The 18,759-nt window shown below is 33.4% G+C and overlaps 1 protein-coding gene across 1 annotated transcript in view; it reads left to right on the forward strand.

Moving 5' to 3' along the window:
• LOC106470416 (protein phosphatase 1 regulatory subunit 12C-like) overlaps positions 1 to 18,759 on the forward strand; it is a 116,779-nt gene that overhangs the window by 62,510 nt on the left and 35,510 nt on the right. Inside the window, exons 14-17 of the mRNA XM_022399954.1 lie at positions 415 to 624; positions 3,361 to 3,541; positions 3,765 to 3,874; positions 8,949 to 9,044. Of these exons, the coding sequence (XP_022255662.1) occupies positions 415 to 624; positions 3,361 to 3,541; positions 3,765 to 3,874; positions 8,949 to 9,044 (597 nt within the window). The remainder of the gene's footprint in view (positions 1 to 414; positions 625 to 3,360; positions 3,542 to 3,764; positions 3,875 to 8,948; positions 9,045 to 18,759) is intronic.

The raw sequence follows: 18,759 nt of genomic DNA on the forward strand, positions 1-18,759 counted from the left end.
GTCTTGTCAGTAAAAAAAAAGCAATTGAATTATCATAAAGTAGCCATAACACTTGTTCAAAGTGGATAGGTAAGAAAAATGCTTTAGTAAACATTAGGAGAAAAAAAGAAAAATTAGGCTTGTTTGGTATTTTGATTTAATCATGTCTACTTTAATAGTGTATTTTATAAATAAGCTTCTTGAGAGCTTTATTTTTAACTCCATGCATTATCTAGTGATGCAAGTAATTTATTTTTCATTATCTAAGAATAAAAATAAGGTTATTTTGCTATTTATATAGCCTAATGTATTTACATTTGAGCACAAATGTTCAAATTTTATTTCTTAATTTAAACATTTAAACTTCATACAGATACTGAAATATGTTGGGCATATTTGCAAGTTATATTAATGTTTTATGATATACGTCTCTAGGGTGTTACGTTGGAAGACCTGAAGTCAGCAGAACAACAGTTATTACGTAAACAACAAGAGGAAGATGAACAAAAGGAAAAAGACAGTACAGAGCCAGTTGCTTCAATACCACTAACAGCATACACCACCACCACTACTGCTAGTAGTACATTGAGCTCAACAGTAGACAGGCAAGAGTCTTGCAGAATATCTACAGAAGGGGAAGAAAAGGTTGATATTTACAAAACCAATTTTTCAAACCTTATGTTCAGCTTTAACAGGAAATGATTCTACTTTTTTTCCATTATTCTTCAGACATCAAGATTTCTATGTACATTAAAATTTTGTAAAATCTTACTCGTTTTCTAAAATGCTACAAGTGCATTTTAGAAAAACAAATTCAAGTAACTAAAGTAAATGCCAGTTTATTCTGTGTATAATACAACAAATATTTTATTGATTAATGGAAAATGAATGAAATTTCTATACATAATGAAAATATTCTCCAGTATGTAAATGGTCTAAAAGTTAAGAATAGTACATTGTTACATATTACTAAGTGTATATACATTGTTGATTTATGTGTGCTGGATTGTTGAACTAGCATCTGAAATTGTTAAATAATCTACTGTTAATAAATAACTATAGGTGTATTTACAGTGTAATAATTCTTTATTGTAATTAATTATGAGTGTGTTTATGTTTGTTTTTAATCTTCTTCCAGTGTTTTCCACAAAATGACTTCAAATTTTACTTGTAGATTTTTGATGCCCACAAAGGAAAAAGTCATGAGTAGGCCTAAGAATTGTGGAGTTTAAAAGCTTATGAGGCCCTTAGAATTGACAGAATGGGTTTACTGAAAATTTATATTAATATGTAATTAATTCAAAACCATAATCTAAATCAGGACTGGATATAGGGGTTCACATGAAAATTGACATGAACACTTAAGGGACTATTCAAAACAAATATCCACATGTACATTTTCAAAATTTCACTAGTGGGTCACTAACAGATAATGAAAGGTTTTTTAGTGTTCACAGGATTGGGATAATTGAAAATAAACAAAACATGTAGGTGGTCATTCAAAACAAGCTGTGCAAAATTTTGATGTAGTATTTGTTGTGTCCCATGAATTCTCACAGATGGTTTATCATTTAAGGACTGTTTGAATTGTTATACATAAAAAGGTTAAAAAAAAGCTAAAGAGATCTTCATACTGACAGAAAATGAGTAAAAGGTAAAACAACAAATATCATTTAAATTTAAAATTGATTGGTTCAAGAATATGTTAAATATGAGTTATCATAATCTTGTACATTTATAATAATTAGAAATGGTAACTTGAGCAATCTCTCTATTGAACCAAGAAGTATATTAAAAATAATCTACGTTGTATAATTATTTGATTAGCTGTGTTGAATATTTATTTGTGAATAATAGCTTTTTTTTTATTTTATTTGTTTCCACTTATGCTTCGTTCAGAAAGGAATTTCTGAGATGTTTTCACTGCTGTGTTTGAAGTATTGAAAGTTGATAGGTTTGATTTTGTTCTTTAGAAAACAGTCTGTCATTTTCTTTGAGTTTGAAATTTCTGAGATGTTTTCACTGCTGTGTTTGAAGTATTGAAAGTTGATAGGTTTGATTTCGTTCTTTAGAAAACAGTCTGTCATTTTCTTTGAGATTGAAGTTCTCTTTCTTCTTCTATTTATCTTTATGTAAACATCTATCTAAGCATTTTACTGAAGTAATCTTTTTTTTATTTCTGACAGTAGATTGTGAAACAATTTCAAATGCTAGTTTAACATCACAGCATACATATATGATTTGAAAATATAATAATGTGTTTTTGTTTTAAATGTTTTGCTTACTCTGTAGAATATCGAATGTAGGTCCAGAACCAAACTGCAAAGAAATCACTTGTGGAGCACAAAACACCATTTACTTTATACAATGTAAAAACTGCAATCACCAATATGTAGGACATACACAAACAATTCTTAAAGAACAACCATAAATCTTCTATTAACACTAAAAATGATCTCTATGCTGCTCAACACTTTAAACAACCCGGTCATTTCATTAATACTGTTACTCTCATTGGTATTGAAACAGGATTCAAAACTAAAGCTGATCGAGAAATAAAAGCTTATTGGATCGCTAATCTAAACATTGTTCAACTGTTTGGAATTAATCTAGATCTTGGAATCAGTGATCTCTGACCATTGGTTTCATCTCTGTCAGAAAAATAATTTTTATTCTTTGCTTATTTCTTTCATTTAGTGTGAACCCTAACTTTTTATATATATATATATATATATATATATATTTAACCATTTGTAAAGTAAAATATCCCTTATACCTTTTCACATAACCCTCTTGTTGTCAACTCAGAAATAAGATACAACAGTACATGGAAAAATATACAAAACATTTCCTGGAAAACTTTATGACATCACTGAACTACCTTAAAATATCACTCATTTGGTTACCAGCATTCCCAGTTTGTCTCTGAAGAAGAAAGGTCCACCCTTTCGAAAGCACTTGGTTATAGGGTTTTTTATCATCTCTTCTCAAGACTTCTTGAGCCTATATATTTTTCTGACATCGTGAATTTGAAAAGCTGATTATATCCAAATGGACCACTATTTGATAATTTTTGGGTTGATAAAATAAGCTTATGAACTCTGATATACAGTTTACAGTAAAATACTTTAGTATTTCACATTGTGCATATACATACTTGCATATACATAAATCATTGCTGTTATTAGTAGGTTAATTTAATACTATTAGTGGTTAGTTTTAATTTGATTAGTTATCAATATAAACATCTTTCAATAAGTTTTCTTTGATACATTTTTTGTTATTCTGCAGCTTTTCAAATTATGAATGACACATTATAAAACATGGTTTACTTCTATAATTAATGCTGTAAGTTAAACTTACCTAGTGTTTGTTGAACAGACACCAGACGTAAAGCCCCAAGACATACCTTCTACCACAAGCAGTCCTGTTTTAACGACAGGTAGTGAAACAACTACAATTTGTACAAGCCAAGAACCACAAATCTGTATTGGACCTGATAGTCCTGAAGTTACTCATTCTGTTACCTTTCCGCTTCGCTCACGACCTGTCCATAATGAAGGTAAGAACAATATTTCTTCTGTGTAATCTTTTCAAAATATGAAGTTTTTGAACTTTGTTTTTTTTTATTCCATAAAATAATTTATTCTTGTTATTTTATTTTGTGTAATGAAAACCCTTCAGTTACAGCTAACAGAAATAGACAATTAGAAGTAAAATGTTTTATATAACAACATTTTTATTATTGTAGTCTGAACAAGTTTCTTAAACGTGTTTTTTATTAGATCCAGATAAAGATCATGAAAATAAAAATGCCCAAGGTACTCAGGCAGCAATACAGAGAAAGAGAAGACCAAAAAGAAGGTCAACAGGAGTTGTTTATTGGGATGCTGAAGTAAGTTAAAAGTTTATAAATAGTTTGGGGTCAGTAGTCTATTTGAACAGGGGTAAAAGTAATGTAGCCTATTTTAGTATACTCATGTTGTCAGGTAGAAATTTTATACTGGGTTGGATCTAGACAGGCTTTTCAACCCTCTCATTACAGATAGGCTAAAGTGTGTATGACATGACCTTTTACAGAGTTACATTAAAACTTTAGTTAAACTACTTTATTCTAAATGTATACAAATAAACTTGGCACCAAAACTTAATTAACTTTTGCTACTGGCTCAGTCAGTTCAACTGAGTTCATGGCCACCAGAGTTTCTGTACTATAACTTTGAATATGATTTTTTGTATTTTCACAAAATTTGGCAAACTTTCAGTAAACATTACAAAATATCATATTCTTTAATTAAGCATTTTTACTAAAACTTTCTCCATGAATATCTGGAGTCAAAGTGTTGACTGCTCTTGAGTGCAAAGTGATTTTCATGTTAACATTTAGAATTCTTTTCTTCATCTGAAAATTGTCAAATTTCGTTTGCGTAACTTCTAAAATCTCCTAAATAAATATCAAACGTTTTTCTTCAGTAAGACTATTTTATTTGTTATTTCCTCTACCCTAACTCTATATGCATTCAGTCAATTTGACTGACCTCATAAACACCATAAAAAAACAAAACAAAATATATTGAAATTATCCTTTTTTACTTTCTAGAATGACTACAAATTGTAACAGGAAACTACAGTTGTGTATCCTAAATTGCTTAAAGCTCATAACAGCTTACATCTGTTTCTACTTAAATATTATTCTTTTATTGCCCTTTGAACCACATCTAATTAATAATCCCACCACACAAGTTGTACATTACTCAGCAAACATGTAGCTTACATTACTATATCTAATTATGTAATTCACAAGCTTTTTTATTATTTTTTTCTATATCTTACCTAATCTAACCTTATCTCACCTCATAAGTTTCTAATTTTAATATATTAATTACTTTTATAATTACAAATAAAGAATACAAATGAAAAGGAAATGTAGTACTTACCTCGCTCCTTTTTTTTTCTGTCAACTGTTGATCACACTTAAGCCTAATTTTATAGTAATGATATTACTACACTAAACAATTTTTATTTAATTACATCCACCACCAAAAATGGATGGAGGTTATGTTTTCACCCCTGTGTGTGTGTGTTTGTCAGCAAGATTTATCAAAAAAGGCTGAATGGATTTAGACGAAAGTTGGTATACATTTGGACTGTGACCCAACTTAGAAGTGCTTAGTTCGGGAGGGTCAAAAGACAATGTCACAGCAAAGTCACAAAAGTAAAAAAATATCCCTATGTGTTAAAATGGAGACCAATTATTCACACTATTTTTGCTTTCTAATTTAGTCAGATTTTGATGAAACTTGGTGGGCATATGTGGAATATTATTCCTCATTGTACCTGCCAAAGATGGTTTGTATCTATTGATAATAACGGACATATGGATACATTCTGATATATTTTTCAGAGCTGAATATGATCAACACTGTGTGGTGGAGGTATGTGCTCTTCTGAGTGCTCCTGTTTTTAAATAATGCACTTAAGAACAACATAGACACAGAATAATAACACACAAAAAGCAAACAATATTCTATACCTATCATAATTTTTTTGGCTTTCTAACTATGCATTAAGAGCCTTTAAAAATTCAACTTAGCTGGACAATGTGATTCATGTGTGAACAAATTTGAACCTGAACTAAGGAAGAAGACAATTCTCTGTACAGAAAGCAACATAATATAATATGTAATTTGATAGATTATGACTTTGACCTTTTGTTGGTCAAAGTAACATAGTAACTTTTTTTCCTATGGACATCTTTCCTTCTCCCTTATAGAATGGGTCCTTCGATTCATCCACTGACATGATAATTTCAGGATGTGGATTCTCACAGACTAGTTCCCTTTTTTTCACATTCAATTCATCACCGTTTATATTAACTTACATCTCTTCTCTAAAGACCCTTGGTGTGTGGACTCTCTCTACACATTCATCTCCTTCTCTACACCTACTGTCTATTTTATCTTCAGAGGATTTCAGCTTTCATACGTTGCTATTTTTCAATTACCCCACCATCTTTGAGAAGAATACCTACCATTTATCTTTCAGAGCTTCTCTTTCTTTACATAGGAAACTACTAGGTGGCTAGTGTTGCCTTCCAGGGTATACATATCTAAAATCTGAGCCAGGATAACAGAAAACACTCATACCATTCACCCTAGCTCTACATGTACCCACTGTGAGAATATATATATATATATATATATTCAACTTATTGTTTGATCCAGATTTTATATATTCCATGGACTATCATGGAAAAAGCAAGCACCAGAGAGGTGTTTCTGCCCACTTCTCTGTCTTTTGCTTGCTGATTTTAACTATAGGGTTATATGGTCATCCAATGAATTGTATTCAGCAAAATATCTTTCCAGACTGAAGGACAGACAGGGATCTGGGCACATTTTCCAGGTCTACACCAATGTGATTCTTCCCCTTTCTTTGAATGGATTATTGAAGACCCTTGCCACTTACCAGTTTCTAGTCACTGGGGTGGTAGACCATGGAGAATCCTCACCAATTGGGACCTAACTGCTGAGGCTAGAACAATAGGCAAAAGTACATCGAGAAATGGGGCAGTGGGTGTGTTGTGTTGGTCACCCCACATATAACTCAGATAAAGCACTCATGCCACACATGCCCTACTTCTGTAGCCTAAGCCTGTTTAGTAAAGTTGATGTGTACACACACACACACTACACATGGGCCAATCCTGCATAATACATTGTCATTGAGTAGAGGTGAGCAGTCACTATACAAAACCAATAAATATACATATCTCACTTGTTCACCTCCTGAAGCCACTGGCTGTTCAGTAGAGTCAAAATGACCACACTATGCACTGGATCTTATTACAAATGTGTCCTACTCCTGCAACTGGTGTAAATCCCATAGAGTCTGACAGTAAAGTTAAAGTGAGCACCCCATACACATCCATGATGTATCTCTATGGCATTGAACCCGTAGAGACTAATGGTTGAGTTAAGGTATATTAGTATCTATACTATATACAATAACACGCCCTCCTCCTGCAGCTGGAGTAAGTCCTGTAGAGTCGAATTGTAGAGTTGAGGTGAGCATAAATACTTATCACAAGTGCCTTCCTCTGCACAGCTGGTTCTGACCTGTCAAGTTGGATAATAGAGTTTAGGTGAACACGCAAGGTATGGTCTAAACAAGCCCTAACCACATTACACATATTGGCTGTCTGACTTGTGTGAAAGTACTCAGACAGCTATGTACCGATTCTGCTCCTTCATATGACACAAATTTGGCTTCTATGCCTCTTCCCTTTTCTTATACGAGCAAAAAGTATACTCTGGATGAGAAGTGATGTGGTCTCCTATAAGTGTGCCCCTATGAAACCTCTACAATTGGGTGTGACACCAAATGGGCATCATTCAGATGCTTTCTAAAGGGCGATCATCTAGGTAAATTTTGCACTGGTCCCTCCACCATATAACATGGGATTTTAGATAATATGTGTGTGGAGGGTAGTTATTATCTCAGAAGTTAACATTATCTGAAAATGTATTTCTGATAGATACTTCCCTCCGCACACATTCCCTCCCATCATCCCTACTTCCAGCATACATTTTCTTACTTGCCATGTCAAAGAATGAAGATTCACAAGTGCAAATGCATAGGGGAGTTAGTGCACATGGAGGTGTGTTGCCCTCCTATTCGTGGAGGACTTTTGTCACTTTATGACATCATCATGCAGTGACACAGTTCATGGGAAATTAGGTAGGAGTTGCCTCAAGGCTAGTGGCATACAAATATATTTGGCAGATGTGCTTAGAAGATTATCTATCAGAATTTCCTTTTTAGGAGAAGAAAACGTTAACTTTCAACAAAGTTTGATCATTTTTTGACACATACTTATCAAGATAAAATATCCCTCTGTTGGATATACAAGACTGTTTAGCTTAATAGTTATTTTTTAGTTTATTTAGTGATTAATGTTTATTGATTATTTAGTTTTCACAACAAGAGTGTTAAAAATAATTATTTTAAAAGTGATAGTTATGACAAGAATTGTTACACAACTTGTGTGATTGTTTTACTAGGCTTTAGCAATTTTGTTGACATCATGAATCTTCAGTATTTTTCTCATTACCCTAAGTGAGTATTGTTCCATTATAGTGTCGTGTAGTATATAGAAAGTTCGAGACTGTGTGGACTTTTAATGAAAAAAAGAAAAGAGACAATTATTTAAAACTCTGGATACAACTTTGGTAACCAACAAGTTTAGTGAGGTTAAGTAAAAGTTAAGATAGTGAAAGTGAAGTTAGACTGCATGATTGTTAGTTTAGCCATAATGGCCGATATTTTAAAGAGAGTTTCACAGTTTAACAGAGACAAGGAGAATAATTTGTCTTGTCAGAGGGTGTTCTAAAGTAACTGAACCTTCATGTGTGGACTTTGATTAAAAGGAGACAGTTATATAAGATTCAGGATACAACTGTGGTAATCCACAAGGTAATGTAAGTGAATTGTTCCCTGATACTATTGTGATAAGAGTAGAGAAAAATAATTCCTCTTGTCAGTTGGATTATAAAGTAATTGAATCAGCATGTATGAACTTTTAATTAGAGAAGAGAATTATTTAGAGTTTTAGATACAACTGTGATATACTGTAGTATAAAGAAATTTTGTACGTATGTTTGACTTGTTTTAAATATATTATTTTAAAACAAGGGGATTGTTGCTGTCAGTTTAATGTTCAAATTTTATCGCTAACAAGTCACAGACACCTACTATAAAGAATTCAAGTCCACATATACTTAAAACCCTGACATCCTCTAGCCAAAAACAGTACAAGCATCTAAATTTTAAAAAAAATTATATCCTGTGATAGTAGTTTTGTTATGTCAATAACAAAACTCATTATGTTTCTTAGTTCATATAGTTTGTATGTGATACTGGGTCAACAATAATGATGGCTTTAAATGAGTTTTTGTTTTCTTTTTAAGGAGAAAGGCCAGCAACAGGGTTGTTCAGACCAGGAACTGCAACAGGAAGATGATAAAGGAGGTGAGGAGTCTCAGGAATCAGAAAATGATGTAAAGGTCAGAGTTTATTAAAAAATTATTTAGAATTATACATTTTTAGTTCTTTTTTATCCCTTGTACCATATTATATGACATCAGGTTATGTTGAGTAGCTGCCAACATGTTTCATTTTAATGGAATTGAAGACCATTTATGAAATTGAGTGTATCATTTATTTGTGAGAAATATCTTGTAGATTGTAACTTGGCCATCTCTGATGGGTCTGGCATGGCCAGGTGGTTAGGGCACTTGATTCGCAATCTGTGGGTTGCAGGTTCGAATCCCATCCCACCAAACATGCTCACCCTTTCAGCTTTGGGGTGTTATAATGTGATAGTCATTCCCACTATTCATTGGTTAAAGAGTAGCCCAAGAGTTGGTGATGGGTGGTTATAACTAGCTGCCTTTCCTCTTGTCTTACACTGCTAAATTATGGATGGCTAGTGCAGATAGCCCTTGTGTAGTTTTGTGAGAAATTCAAAACAAACAAACAAACCCATCTCTGATGAAGAAGTAATTATGAGTGTATTAAGATTTTATATATGTCTGATACAGTCCTTGCACATAATAAAATTTTTAAATTGTATGAAGTCACAAGTTTATCATCTTTTTTTTTTTTCAGGGTCATTCCATGTCAAATCACTAAGCAAAAAAAACCATTTTGTCACCCAACATCTCAGAATTGGACAATTTTTTAACTGATGGTACCTAGCTATTGGCTAAGTACACCTGCAAATTTTTTTGTACAATTCTTTCTCCTTCCGGAAATAGAAATATTAGAATTTTAACTCAAATGTGTTTAAAAAATTGCTCGTGGTGGCCATTTTGGATTTTCACAAATACCCTATGCCGTTGTAATTATTTTCATAATGTTACCCAGATTTTTATTGAAATTGGATCAAGATTATCCCTCCCCCTAATTTGTGTATAAGGAATCCAAATATGAAAACAGCTTTTACTTATATCCTAAAACAATACCCCCAGTTACCCTTTAAACCTCCCCTACTATAAAATTTTAAGAATTACGAAAGGGTTCATGCCATGTTTTTGAAATTATTGGAATCCAATGTTTGACAAACTTTTCAACACCAAATTTGTAGCAAATATTCTTCAAACCATGTAGTTTACTATATTAAAGACCTTAGCTGGTTTTTTTTGTTCCAAAGTAATAGTCCTCTGAAAATTGACTAAATTATAAAGCAGATATGCCTAAATTCTATTTCACATGATATATTGATAATTGCTGTTTTATTTCAAAGAGTGCTTAAAACTATATTGAGGTTAATTCTATAATAAAACTGAATATTATCTACAGAAGTTACAGAAGATTGATGCAATTCTAAAGTCAGTTTTAATAGTATTAATTGTTCTCTGTTATCACTTTTATAGGAAAAAGGCTAATTTCTATTCACCAAATTATTGTACAGTCAGTATTCAACTATGTAATGAGTAATTTCTTTGTTAAAGGTGTTGAATGTTTGCATAATCCATTGAAAGGGACTTGTAATAACACTTCCTGAAGCATTGAGCTAATGAATGAATCAGGATACAACATTTACTCATATTTCTTTCTATTGAAATAACAGTTGTCATTGACACATTTACATACAACTTATTTATGAATGCATTTAGTCACTCATTTCATCAGTTTTCTCATCTAATTAAATATTTCACAAGACCAACCAATGCTTGTCTTCCTCTTTAACATAAATAGGGTCAACTGTTCATTCATTATATTCATATCTTTTCTTCGTAGCTTAACTTCTTATTCTAAATTTGAAAATGTGCTCTTATGAGGACTGTACAATTGCCAGGATTCTTTCAGAAAATTGCCATTTGCTGGACAATACAAGAGCTACTGGATCGAAATCTGTTCATAGTTATGATGCTGAGCAAATTGAGGTATTAACGTGAAGAACAGGCATTACGTTTAATGATGATTAAACAATATGTTTACATCATGATCAAAAACTATTATTGATGTATGTTCAACTTCAAAGGAAGTGCTGCGATCCATTTAAGAAGCACAAGAAAGCTGTGAAGTCTTCTTTGAGGGACAAAAGTCTGGAACTGGCAAACGGTAGAGCTGCTAACAAACACATTGTACCTGAGCAAATGTTATGCCCGTTGTGTTGTGTTAGCATCAACGATTGTCTCAAGAAAAAAAAAAGAATATTTTTCCTCGGAAGAGAAAGATGATACTACACAACCTGATTTTTAATGTGACTATTCTTTTGATTCTAACAGGGAAAGTTTGGATTCATCATTACTTGAGATGGATATTAGTCCCGTTAAGCTTCACTCAGTGACATCTCATTAAAAAATCTCATACAGGAAGCGAAAACTAAAACAAGTAGAGAAAAAAGGTAGAAGAGCGAAAATCGACGATAAGGAATCAAGTTGCTGATTTCATTCAAATCCCACCAGAATCTTTGGAAATATAGAAAGGAACTTCTGGACAAAATATTGCCATAATGGAACAGAAAAGTGAGGATCTGGACTCATGGATTTTCTTGATGAATGAGAAATTGAAAGTTTCAGACTGGGTCAGAAAAATTTTAATATTGACAATAATGTGACCTTCGTGGTCAATCAAGCAAACAAGTGAAATTTTTAATGTTTCAGAATGCATTGATTATGCTTAAGAAATAACTAAAACGTTATAGTAGATACAAGAGAATTCTCTGATTTGTGTATATATAAAATCATTATTACTTTGTATTGTACTCCGATCCTCAACAGTACTATAATTTTTGGAATGCTCCTCTTTCTCCTGTAAAAACAAAGGTCAACATCAACACAGTTCACGAGGTATTTAACTGTTTTTTTACTTAGAATATGAGCGGGAACAACTTTAGTTCAGATGAGTAGTGTTGCTGCTTGTTTAAAATGTTGGTAGCAGGAAACGCACTGCTCATTCTGTACCTTTATCTGCTTTCTACGGCTTTAACATCGTTGAAGCTACTTAGTGCCCCAGAAACATTTTAACGTGACTAAGCTGAATAAGCGATATGAAGTAAAGATAACGACAGATGTGGTACATGAATGATAGCTCGCACTCAAACAGTTATAACGTATTCAAGTTGTTTCCTGTTGTTTCAGGGATATATTTACCAGGACCGTTGCTGAGATTCGTCGTTAATGTTTAAACGCTCTATCGTGTTATCAGGTGACCTAAGGTCACTCTAATGTTTAAATGTGTAATGTGTTATCAGATGACCTAAGGTTACTCTAATGTTTAAACGCTGTAATGTGTTATCAGATGACCTAAGGTTACTCTAATGTTTAAACGCTGTAATGCGTTATCGGACGACCTAAGGTTACTCTAATGTTTAAATGCTGTAATGTGTTATCAGATGACCTAAGGTTACTCTAATGTTTAAATGCTGTAATGTGTTATCAGATGACCTTAGGTTACTCTAATGTTTAAATGTTGTAATGTGTTATCAGATGACCTAAGGTTACTTAGGTCATCTGATAACACATTACAGCGTTTAAACATTAGAGTTACTCTAATGTTTAAATAGTGTAATGTGTTATCAGATGACCTAAGGTTACTCTAATGTTTAAATGCTGTAATGATAGGAACTGAATGCTCTAAAATCAATAGTTATAACGTGACTGGACAGATCTCGCCCAAGTTACCCTAATGGTAATAAACTTGTTTAAGGTTATAGAAGCCTAATAACATGGCTAACATTCAGTGAAATAGATGTTCGACCATTTTCTTAAACATAATGTTCCATTCATATCATGAATTAGTTTCTATCAATATTTTCTTATCTAAGAATTTGCCAGATAACTAGCTTTGTTTGTTGGTTAACCTCGTAAATTACCAGCATTTTATTATTTATATAATAACCAAAGGCAATGATTTTTTGATTAGTTACCACAAGGCAAGATGTTTTGTCTACTAGAAAAATGCGTAAACAGCGTTTTGTACACGAATTTAATAGAATAATATTTTTCTTCTTCTTCTTCTTATTATTATTATTTTGGTAGCATGTATTTCAGTATCTATGTACGTAACCAAAACCCCTTGCGCCATCTATTGAATGGCACCACAAACAAAAATTCACAAAAAAATTTCATAGTTTGGGTATTCAGGATTCAAACAATTAGAAAAATAACTGTAGTGTATGAGTAATATTTAAGAAAATTTTGAGCTCTGTACATTGAATCATTTTGATGCAATGAGTTGCGTATGACTAAAGAGCACAATCCGAACACTTTTCCCGTGCAGTACTTCCCAGGACAAAAAATCCTTCTTTTTTTTTTTCTAAAATTTTTTCAATGAAGTATAAAAACTGCCATGAGACAAACAACCGCCCGTATGGTGGCATTTCTGCTAGTAGAGTTTAACACTCGTATAGCAAGTTAATTGATATGCAATTGAATTACTAGGGCTACTTACGTGGTGAATAAACATATCAATTCGATTCAATAAATAGTTCTTTAAAACTCGTGTCGCAGGATAAACAATATTTAATTGAATTATTAGGATTATTTATGTGACGAGTAACTAGTAGCTCAATTAAAATTTAATATAATATTATTTTTAGTACTAATTAGATATTAAAAGTTCCTTCTTTTTTTGGTAAATTTATCAATACATCACCAAAGAAGAAGTTCGTGTTAGCAGTTCGTTATTGGCTGAATTTTAAGGTTATCTTTCACGTGACTAACATCAGGTGTAAGATGAAAAGTTTTCGTGAAAATTGTTTATCGAAGCATATATGAACTCAATAAGTGATTTGTACACTTTCAAAGACAGTGTTATAAACGTAGAGATATGTATCTACATCTCTTGAACAATATAATAAACATTTAGTCAATATTAATACAATCCAAAATAGCTTGTTTCAATCATGAATACTCATAGATAGTGAAAACATAGAGGTTTAAACATAAAAAAACCATTATAACTCAGATCTTAACGAAGGCTCCAATCCAAAGGTCAAAATGTTGTCCATCTCAAAAAGCATGATTAAAATTGTTCAAAGAAAAATTTAATCCTACTCGCTCTCAGTTGACTGGTATTTGTATTCATGGCAAAGTTACTAAGGCTATCTGCTGTAGTCTTTCATTTTGAACAACTGGCCAGAAGGATGGTAGCTACTCGGCAGTGCCAACCATCCACGCTAAGGGATCGCCTGTCACGCTTATAACGCACCCACAGCTTAAGTTCAGAGGAATAATCCGTGGCATCGCACGGATTCTCGTCCTTCTCATCATTTACAAAATTCAGAGGGCCAATTCGCTCCCAAGATGTCTTGTTTCAAACCAATAACAGCGTCTCAGAGTTATCTGTGCTGTATTCACCGCGGGTATCGATCCCCAATTTTTGATGCTATAAGTCCTTAAGCTTGCTGCTGAACGATTGAGGGGTCCATTTCGAACCAATAAAATACATATTAAAAATAACAAGTATAGTGTTATCCTCTGACACACTCTAAAAACAATTCTGTTTAAAAATGGTTTATAGCTTCGTCTACCCGGTAGGTCATTGGTCAGCTTACGGACTTACAAAACTAAAACCCAGGGTGTGACTATCCGTGAAGGTAGCCCATTGCGTAGCTTTACGCTAAAAAAAAACAATTTCCTCATAGAAAAGTAAGATTACAAGCATGAAAACATTCATATTTTTTTCTTAATTACACACAAGTCATACCTCAAGCAAAAACCAGTTACTGACACTTTAAACTCAGTATGTAACACTGACAGAAGCTGAAATGTGCAGATTTTAAGATAAATTAGTATATTGTTGCGTATCTGCTTGTTTGTTAATTTCCCGTAGAAATTCTTTCCGAGAAACTTCAGCGATACAAGTCCTTCCTTAATTAAAACTAGTTTATTCTTTCTCGGTACAACTTTGTAATACACAGAATTTCCACAGTCACTTTAAACTTAACAACCTTATAACACACGCTATAAATCACAGCGATTCACATACTTTACTTACGGTGCCTACTTCTCGCTTGACTCAATTATATCTATCTTCAATCTGTCTGCCTTTATATACTAAAAAAGAGGGCGTCTAGCAAATACTGAGATATTCGTGAGATTCCCCGATAAGTCATGATCCTTCTAGAAACTCCAGCGCGCATGCTCCTCGCGTCGCGTGACTTCCGCTGTCGTAACAATATTCTACTTTTAGAGAACAAAGAAACAAAGCAATTAGAACGCATAAACTTCAACGATTTTTTGTGAACCACGTGTTTATGCTGAAAGTGCATAGAAACTAAATAAACGAAATTTTTTATAAATTCGTATTTAACTATAAGCAGGTAGAAAACATGTGATGTGCATGATTATTACACTTTTCCTACCTTCCCTGTTTCACGCTTGTCTTGAAGCCGACAACTGAAATCAACTTTAAAAACAATATCCTCTGAACTCGAATCGTGGCTAAGGAGCACCTTAACTTTGCTTTGTTCCTAAGAGCATATACACGCCACGGGGACGTTGTGACCTTTTAACAAAGAATTACAACTGCAATAAATCAAACACAATCTTTCAACAATAAAATTTAAAAGCTACGTTTAACTACATTTTAAAATGAAAAATTAAGTATAGTACAAGATACATTAAAAGCCAAGTCATCTTTTAATTGGAATTTTTTTATCTAAAACAAAACTAGCCCCTACTGGCACAGCTGGAAACCGGGTTTCGATACCTATGGTGGGCAGCACACAGATAGCCTATTGTGTAGTTTTGTGCTTAATTAGAACAAAACCAAAATCACAAATCAACAACTTTTTACGTTTTACAGTTTAAGAGATAACGTATAATTATAATACTTACACATTAAAACAGTATAAAAAGTCTTTGAATAGCATAAAGATATTCTTTAACAAAGAATAACATGATGTTACGACAGCGGAGGTCACGTGACGCTAGTAGCACGCCACGCGCTTCTAGAACGTTCATGAAGCATCGGGAGACTACTAGATATGGGGTATTCTTGTATATATAAGACCGGCCAAGAAGCGACGGGAGGTAATGTGTAATTGAACTGCGGATAAAATATTGTTGAGTTGAGCACTGAGACGTTTGTTGTGAATTATAGCGTTTGTTATAGCGCGACTGTGGAAATTAAGTGTATTGCAAAGTTGTATTCAGAAAGAATAAACCAGTTTTATTTAAGAAAGGACTTGCGTCGCTAAAGTTTCGTCGGAACGAAATTTACGGGAAATTAACTAACGAACGGAGACGTAACAATAAGAATACCCTTTAACGTTGAGTTACATCAAACGACCTTTTAACAAGTAAATTCATGAAATGACCCTTTAACAAGGATATATATAACAAACCATTTAAAACAGAAAAGGAAATGCAGAAATACATACTCACAAACACAATAAAGTAAAACCCTTTAACAAAAAAATATATGAAAAATACAATTTTAGCAACGATAACCTGCCCTCTTTAGAAAGTAGCAGTCTAACACAATATGCCAGTATATAATTTGGTTTGTTTGGAAATTCGCGCAAAGTTACACGAGGGCTATATGACCTAGCCGTCCCTAATTTAGCAGTGAAAGGAAGGCAGCTAGTCATCATCATCACCCACCGCCAACTCTTGGGCTACTCTTTTACCAACGATTGACTGTAACATTATAACACCTCCACAGCTGAAAGGGCGAGCATGTTTGGTGGGACGGGGACGCGAACTCGCAGATTGCGAATCGATCGCCCTAACCACCTGGTTATGCCTGGCCCACAGTATATAAAACATAATTAAATGAAAATCCTTTAGTCGCAATTTAGAATTGCAACAAGGAACAATCCGTGATGAACTAATAGGAATAAAACCCTTTGATTATACTCTAAGATTTAATGTTTGAAATACAGGAAAACACAATACAAAATTTAAGAAAAATATAGAGATAGAAAGATAAAAATCAAACCTTTTATCAACGACTAATGTTGTAAGCTATATTCTTAATGTTGTAATTTAGATGATAGATAAACGGAGATGCAAGTATATTCTGTCCCCCTCTACTACATTTACAGCCTGCATTTCCATCCTTCAAAATTGTAATTAGTAATGAAAAAACGTTAAGGAAATGTTCAGTAAAACTGTTTGCTTATTGAAAATACTTCAACCTGTCTGACTGAAAATATATCTATCATAACCAAATAAAACACTGGGTGCACTTCATGAATATATTTGTTATGATATCCAAGTCACTATCTGAAATTCGTGTACTACTGATAATTTCACCTACTTATTAACATTTTAGCTTGATTAAGCTAAAATATATTCTGCACTATGCTTATAAGAAACATCAAGTAAAGCTGTGTTTTCCAAAACCCAAGGTAAAACTGTGTTTTTTTCTCTCTCTATAGCTGCTCGAACTATTGTGGGATATGAAAATCCCTGTGAACATACAGAGCTGGAAAATAAATTATCTTCAGCAAATCATTGTTCTGTTGCTTGGAACAGAAGGCAAGCATTTTAACAAATGAAGAAGCTTCTGAGCACCACCACCAACCTATAATTCTGGTGTCGTAGATCTCTCAGCCTTGTATTGTCTGAAACACCACCAAAAATGTCTTGTTTTTACAGCCATAGATCCCTGTCGGTGGGCTGAAACAAATATATCTTCTGACATTCAAGGATACAGCTAAGGAAAATAAAGACTGCTTCATTATGCTTGTTAAGGAAGTTACTACTTGAAATGGCTAGACTTAGAGACAATCAGCACAATACCTGGATGGAACACAATTATAGCTAAGTGATGCTGATATTTTGATCTGTTAGAGAAGTGGGCTATCCGTTGGGCCAAGTTCAAGACAAGAAAGAGAGAGGTCCTTCACAGAATTTTACTACTTATGTGAATGGTGTGCATTGCCAATATGGGTAAATATATCCCACAGTGGTGGCTAAAGAGGACGTTCTCATAGAAAAATTCATGAAAGGACAGCCAAGCAAAACAATGAGACATCACCTTGGTACCAAAGACATATCGTTGTTGTTGTTGTTGTTTTTCTGTAGGAGAGGAAGAAGCCTACAGTAGCAGAGTTGTGGCTGGATCTCATCTAGGTCATCTTCCAGAGATGCCTGCATAATGAAAAGCTTATGCTCCCCTGAAGGTTACCCAGCTCTAAACACATTTTAGCACCTCAATAAAACTGTATTGATACCAAGGCCTTCCATGATGATTATGTTGCAGTAACTGTCACCAATGCCTACTACTAATTGGCGATCTGAACAGGATGACCAAAGCATCTCCTTTGATTATATAATACCTACAGCTGGAAATATTAGGTCAAGAAATTATTGTCGTTTTTTTAGATGGAAAACCCGAACAACTTATATATCAAAACAAAACACTTATTAAATTAAATAGTCTGCATTCTTATTGATGATGCTTTTCCATCTTACAATCAGGTTGTTAATGCCCTGATTAAATAAATCACTTGGCTTTGAAGCAAAAAACATGTCGATGTCCTTTTTAACAACTTTCATATTTGCATACGTTTTCCCATTAAGATGGTGTTGCAGCAGACGAAAAAGATGGTCATCTGATGGTGTCATATCTAAAAATATGGTGGGTGGGGGAGAACTTCCCAATCCAACTCCATAATCTTGTGTTGCGTCGAATGCCACATGTGGACGTGCATTGTCGTGGAGAAGAATAATACCTTTCCGATTGACGAGTGAAGGGCGTTTCTGATAAAGGGCTTGATTTAAACGTTCAACATGCTGACTATCGATCTCCGCATTG

This window comes from Limulus polyphemus, unplaced genomic scaffold, assembly GCF_000517525.1.
Source record: "Limulus polyphemus unplaced genomic scaffold, Limulus_polyphemus-2.1.2 Scaffold105, whole genome shotgun sequence".
NCBI classification, from domain to species: Eukaryota; Metazoa; Arthropoda; class Merostomata; order Xiphosura; family Limulidae; genus Limulus; species Limulus polyphemus.